Source organism: Wolffia australiana, chromosome 16, assembly GCF_029677425.1.
Source record: "Wolffia australiana isolate 7733 chromosome 16, ASM2967742v1".
NCBI classification, from domain to species: Eukaryota; Viridiplantae; Streptophyta; class Magnoliopsida; order Alismatales; family Araceae; genus Wolffia; species Wolffia australiana.
Window position 1 is genome coordinate 9511832 of NC_135850.1, and position 6948 is coordinate 9518779.

General features: G+C 43.1%; 1 protein-coding gene across 1 annotated transcript; it reads right to left on the minus strand.

Annotated features, from left to right (window-relative positions):
- Nucleotides 1-5534: 5534 nt before the first annotated feature.
- LOC144713756 (protein EXORDIUM-like 2) lies at nucleotides 5535-6650 on the minus strand. The gene has a single exon (XM_078588434.1). The coding sequence runs from the start codon at nucleotides 6562-6564 to the stop codon at nucleotides 5650-5652; it is 915 nt and encodes a 304-aa protein (XP_078444560.1). The 5' UTR covers nucleotides 6565-6650; the 3' UTR covers nucleotides 5535-5649.
- Nucleotides 6651-6948: the final 298 nt, after the last annotated feature.

Consider the following 6948-nt stretch of genomic DNA (forward strand, 5'->3'; position numbering starts at 1 on the left):
ACAAGGCGACGATTTCTTGAAGCCTTGATCGTTCTTGAGCGGTAGTAGATGAAGAATGCCAAGAGGGTGGCGGTTTCTTGAAATCTTGGTGGTTCTTGGTGGATGGCGATGGCGGCGGCGGCAGGGACGATAGCCTCCAAGAAGAGGGTTCTTGAAAATAACCACCCAAGAAGTCTGTGATAGAGGGGCGTTTCTTTATCTTCTTGGATGGATCTTGGAGGAGGTCATTGGTGGCGGCGGGCGGGGATGATAACCTCCAAGAAGAGGTTTCTTGGACATTTCTTGGGGACTAACAACCCAAGATTCCCAAGGAGAGGGTGTTCTTGGAGGAGGTTGGTGAAATCTTGGGGAGGAACAATGGCGACGCATACCCGGAGTGATCTCGACGATGATGGTTGACGATGCTTCTCCCTTGGTGACGCTTTCTTGAACCCTTGAGACCCTTCGGAGTGATCTCGACGGAGGGCTTCTTGGCTTCAAGAAGGGAGGAATTCTTGAATCTTTTAGCTTCTTCGGAGTGATCTCGACGAAGACGTTGAACGCATTCCCACAGAGTGGTCTCGACGTGGGGGACGTGGGCTCTACTCCACGGAGTGGTCTCGACGTGGGCGGGAATAGCCAATTCCCTCTACTCTACTCACTACGATAGGTGGAGACAAGAGTTGTAAAAATTCTTTCAACAAATGACTCAAATGTTCCTTGGGCATGCTATCCCCTTATATAGCCAAGTGAACGTGGGGAGAGGACGAACCGTCGCGAGACGTGGTTCGGCCTCTCCTTAAAATTTGAAAATAAAACTGAAATTTCAAAAGTAAAAGATAAAAGGCGAGGCCCAACATTGGCCCAGTCCATGAAATCCAAAGACACAAGCAAAACATAAACAAACACAAGGGAAGATAGAGATGCTTTCGCGGGGTACTTGAAACCCGGGTGGCGAGCGTCGACGCGAGCTGCTCGGCGTGGCTGATGTCGTCCCGTCGTGCCGTCTCCAGGATGGTCCTCCATCAAATACTATCTCAAAAACAATGTTTAAGTTGTCTAGAATTTTCGTTGGAAGAGTGGAGTGTTGTTTGTTTTTGAAGTTCTGTAGACCCTCCATTGTTGATGAACAATTGAGTTGAGTGAAGAAGCAAAGCTGAGAAGATTCTAAGGAGGAGGATCATTTCCTAGCCAATCAGGGGTGTGACACAAGGTAAATGTGATTTCTTAGAGTTCAGTAATTGCTTAATCATCTTTTTTAAGACAGATTTAGTTGGGTTGGAAAGTACAGGATTGTAACTTTCTAATATATCCAACTAAATCTGTTCATTATTTCTCATTTCAATATCATTGTGCGACAAGCAGATCTAGGACTTAGTAAAAATTTTGACAAAGTACCAGATCTTGCATTGTAGTGCACGGGCGCTGCACAGCCGCGCGCAGCGCACACCCGCGTGCCGCTACGCGCAGGGCACGGCCGTGCGTCCCTACTCGCAGCACACGGCCGCGTGCCGCGACATGTGCAGCGCACGGCCGCGCGCCGGGACACGCGCTGCGCACAGCCACGCGCCTCAAATAGAACTGGACTTAGACTAAGTCCAGATCTATCTGAGATAATAATTCAAATTTTGAATTAATAAATCTTCAAACTCCAATTTAAGATAATTAAATCTTTATTCTTACTTTAACAATTGAAATCTTAAATCTATTGAATCTCAAAATAATTATTAAAAGAATACGATAGAGAAGATTGAGTGGAAATAGAAATTAAATTGAATTACCTGCTCCTTGAGGTTCGACCCTTACTTACCCTAGGTTAGTGAGGTTAATTAAATTGTTGCATAATCTCTAATCCTCACACATTGATAAGATAAAAAATGTCTTAAAATCATTATTTTAAACATTAAATTAGAGATTATCATTAATATGATATATTTTCATAGTGCCTATCACAATAAAATATACCCTACATAAGATAAATCTGAGCTGCAACACAAAGGTTACAGATTCATACATACTTGACCTTTGTTATAGTCTTAGGATCTAAATTTTGGTGTTTACTAGAGATCACTTATTGGAGAGGAGGGACGGGGAACTAATGTATGAAACAAGGTTTGTGTGGTGGAATTAAGGGCTGCTCAGAAATCAATTGCCCCAAATGACAGTAGTGCCTAGGCCAAACACAATGGTTTCTCAAGTTTCACATGAAACTGCATGAATTTTGGGGACCAAAGTGCGGTTAAATAATCCAAGAAGTTTCAAGTCACATGATATGGATCCTGACTAGTCTATTATGGTTGATGGAAAAACTGCACGTTACGGTATAGGTATTGAGAGTTTGGTCCCCACTTGTAAACTTTCAACATCTCCCATTTTATACATAGGAGGATGTGTAGAGTGATTAATATTAATTGGAGTAAATTTTCTAGTAAATAATTAATCTTCTTAAGCTTGTGATTCAATATCTTTTTAAAATTTTATCTATTAGACAAAGGTGTTGTCGAGTAACCCAATTTGTGACATTATGGATGCTACTATTAGGTCAGCCTGAACCTTACTTTTTGGCTCAAAAACTTAAATATTGTACTTAAGACTAGGCATACCAATAATGTTGTGGAGAGTGGTGGCTCGAATGTCCCCACATCAAGTGCTTCTGAAGAATATGTATTAGAGTATCAGAACAGGAGTAAACATTCCACCACACTCTTACACAACTTGTTGATTCATGTGGCAAAGCATGTATTGACAGAGTAGCACACATTAATATGAGATGTCAAAATGTCTATTTAGACCTCACATGCTTAAATCATAATCAGTGGAGAACCAATATCTAGAGATGATTAAGTGGATTGGAAGGTTTTTAGTGCTGGAAATTGAGCCTATGGTGTTATTTACGGTTTGCAAGAGAATTACACATTGAACGTCTGATTAAATATTCATTAAAATAATTGTACTATATTAGTTCACATGTGATGCTTATAATGAAGTAATTTAATATATGCATTATGATGAGATGATAATATGTAGGTCACCTTTTTTCAAATATGTGTTCAAAATATTGATACTCAAGAAGGACATGAACATAACCTGAGAGAATAATAATATCTTCTCACCCTATCTGATTAGCATGGCAATTCTGTGGCCATTTGCGTGGAGAGATAAATATAAATAATGAATTTGCTTTTGCAAGAGTTTGCTGACTTTATCAGTATTAATCCCTATATATCATTAAACCTAAGTGTCAGCCAGGTTGAGTCAGGTTGTTAGAACGCAGGCATTAAATACACATTATGAATGGATGGTTGCATTTTGAGAATGTACATAAAAATTCCTAAGGGATACTGAAACATCTTGAATTGAATTCCACAACAGGTGCTCACATATGATTGGATGGTCAAGACTAGGTCATCCACCCACAATATAAGATAAAACAACTAAAGTAACCTGATATAATGAAGTCCTAGCCCACGGTATTGAAAATAACAGAGTAGTTAAGCTTTTCATGCATTAGTATAACTAGGATATCCTATCATACCCTTAGTCACCCTATGAGTGTCATGGGGAAGATTAACGTATCGGGTAGGATAACTATATTTAGTGAAGAAATTAGATAGTAAATCAATCAGATTAGCCCAAAAAAATTATTAGGTTATTGGAATTATTGAAGAGATTGGAGAAGGTCACACACAAAATCCTTACTAAAACTTATAAATATATACGTATGAAAAAGCCTGATTAACGAGGAATAGAAGAAAGACTCGAGCAAAATAACCCTTCCTTCTTGCTAAAAAAACTCATCGGCTGCCTTCCTTTCCCTTGATGTCCTGAACAACGGGGAGATCCTTTCGTATTTTTCTGTTTTCATAAAGAAGTAAATGATTCGCACCACTCTACATCTCATATACGTGGATAATAACTAGTCTGCCCATATGAATACATTGAATATGGGCACTTTCTCTTGGTTTTCAGTCATTACGGAATCAATTAATATGGTCCCACAGATCGTTTTCCTGAGAGGCGCGGAAGGAACATAGCTTCAAATCTTTCGTTTCATTGACTCACTACACATATTAAAGTTGATTGATAATTTTTGGCAAAAATATCTTGTGAGGGGTCCCTAAGCTCTTCCACACTGACCCTAAGTATCAGTACGAATGCCCTGTCGTTCATAAAGTTACTTTCCCAAAAGATTTTACTATAGAGTCTACTTTTAAATTGATAATAACAGGTCTTTCCCGTATTAATACATTCCATGTGAGCACTGTCTCTAGGTTTTTAGTCATTATGGAATCAATCAATATGGTCCCACAGATCGTTTTCCTGAGAGGCGTGAGAGGAAAATAGCTTCAAGTCATTTATTTCATGGGCTCACAAACATATTGAAGTTGATTAATAATTTTGTAGCGAATAGATCTCGTGAGCGATCACTGAGCTCTTCCCCGCTGGCCCCAAGCATCAGTACGCATGCATTGTCGTTCATAAGGTTAGTTTCCTAAAAGATTTTACTATTGAGGCTACTATCGAATTGATGATAACAAGTCTTTATCGCATTAATACATTGAATGAGGGCACTGTCTCTAGGTTTTCAGTCATTATGGAATCAATCATTATGGTCCCGCAGATCGTTTTCCTGAGGCGTGGGAGGAACATAGCTTCAAATCCTTTGTTTCACGGAATAACTAAACATTCAAGTTGATTGATAATTTTGTTGCGGAAATATCTTGTGGTCGGCTAAGTTCTTCCCCATTGGCCCTAAGCATCAGTACGCATGCACTGTCGTTCATAATGTTAGTTTCCCAAACTACTTTATTGTCGACGCTATTACTGGCTCGGTGCTAACAAGTCTTGCCCGTACTAATACATTCAATGTGGGCGCTGTCTCTAGGTTTTCAGCCTTTATAAAATCAATAATTATGGTCCCACAGATCGTTTTCCCGAGAGGTGTGAAGGAAAATAGCTTCAACTCCTTTATTTCATGGACACACTAGGCACATTGAAGTTGGTTGATAATTTTGCAGCGAGTATATCTTGTGAGGGGCCGCTAAGCTTTTCCAGAGTGGCGTAAAGCATCAGTACGCTTGCATTGTTGTTCATAAAGTTAATTTCCCGAAAGATTTTACTATTGAGTCTATTATTGGATTGATAATAACATGTCTTGCCCGTATTAATTCATTCAATGTTGGCGCTGACTCTTGGTTTTCAGTCTTTATTGAATCAATCGGCAATGGTCCCACAGATCGTTTTCCTGAGAGGTGTGGGAGAAAATGGCTTCAAATCCTTTATTTCACTGAGTCACCAAACATATGGAAGTTGATTGATAATTTTGTAGCGAATATATCTTGTGAAGGGTCAGTACGAATGCTTTGTCATTCATAAAGTTAGTATTCCAAAAAAAATTATCATCAAGTCAATTATTGGGTAAATTTCGTTCTTTCCTGTTGGACTGGTCTATAGCATCCTTGTCAGGGTATGACATGGCGCAGAAAGGCACTTCCACTTTGTTTTGACACGCAACTATGATTGCACGTTTTGACCGTTATGTTGTAACTGTTGGCTGTTGGTAATAATAGTTGGTATTCTTCATACTCCGTCAAGCCCAAGTATGAAATATTTTCTGCCTACATTCAGTAGCACGACATTATACTTGTGGCGATTGCGTATTCTTGACACTCACACCAGTGGCGAGCAGCGAGATGTGACAGGATCCCACATCGCGGGCAGCAGGTACCGGCGTCCTACGACTCCATTGGCGTTGTAGTTACCGCCGGTGGCGCCCCCGTCGATCACAGTACCAGGATAGCCGGGGTACGCTCCAGCGCCGAAGATACCCTGGCATGCAGACACTGCTTCAAGCGGGGCCTCTTTGGCGCCTTGGAAGTACCCGTTTCCAAAGGGGTTGGTCGCTGTCCCCGCCAGCAACGTGGCCAGGTTGATCACCATCCCGTCCACGCCGACGTCGCCGTTGGGCGCGACCAGCGGCGGCGTCTGAGGCCCGTAGATGGGCTGGTGGAAGGGCCACGCGCACTGCCCGGGGCACTGCGTCTCCGAGTTACCCACCCAGATGAACGGCGAACCGTGGCGCCTCTGCCCGTGCGTCCCGCACCGGCTCATGCAGAACCCTTCGACCGTCACGTCCGCTGAGGTGAGCACCACGTCTATACCCCGGCCGGCCCGGCCCCCGGACTGGGCCTTCCCAGCCAGTGTTACCAGGTCCGCGGACTTGAGAGATTTGCCCAGCGAGAGACTCCCGTCGAGAACTTGGTTACCCAGCAAGAGGTCAAGAGACCCCCCGCTTCCGTAGGCGCCGGTGGTGCTCCACCAAGAGGCCACAGATGGACTCGAGGTCGACCTGTCGTTGAAAGAACGGAGAAAATCGACGACAATGGCGCGCTGCGAAGCCGAGAATTGCCCGTACCAGAGCAGGTTGACGGTGACTTTGCCCTTCAGGAGAGGCCCAGCGTGGTATTGGAGGGATACAGATGGCTCCTTAACAAGAGCAGCGAGCTTGCGCGGCATGGCGGCGGCCGGCGAGATAAGTGAGAGGAAGAAGAGGATGATGGCGGACGACGCGAGGAGACGATCCATTGGAGATAGAGCTGTGGTTTTGCTAGGCCAAGCTGACTAGAACGGTAGAGGACGTCTGACTCTTGGCGACGAGTTTACTGTTGCCGGGTGGGGGTTTTTGTAGTGCTCTCACGCAGTGGCATGATGTCAGTGGGAATCTCTGGATAAGCGCAAAACCGCTGTCCCACCCTGTTGTTGTTAAAGGCGGCTGTATCCATTAAATTACTTTGGCGAAGTTCATAATTGAGATTTTGAGCGAGACTCGGCGTGGCACAACATGAGGAAAAACTTTGCCCCTTGTTCATTACTCATTAGGCAGGGAACGGGTGGGAAGCTTACCGAGTTTGATGTGAAGTCTGAATTAAAGTTCATGACAGGTGTCCGCAGATAGGTGATCTTTGCTTT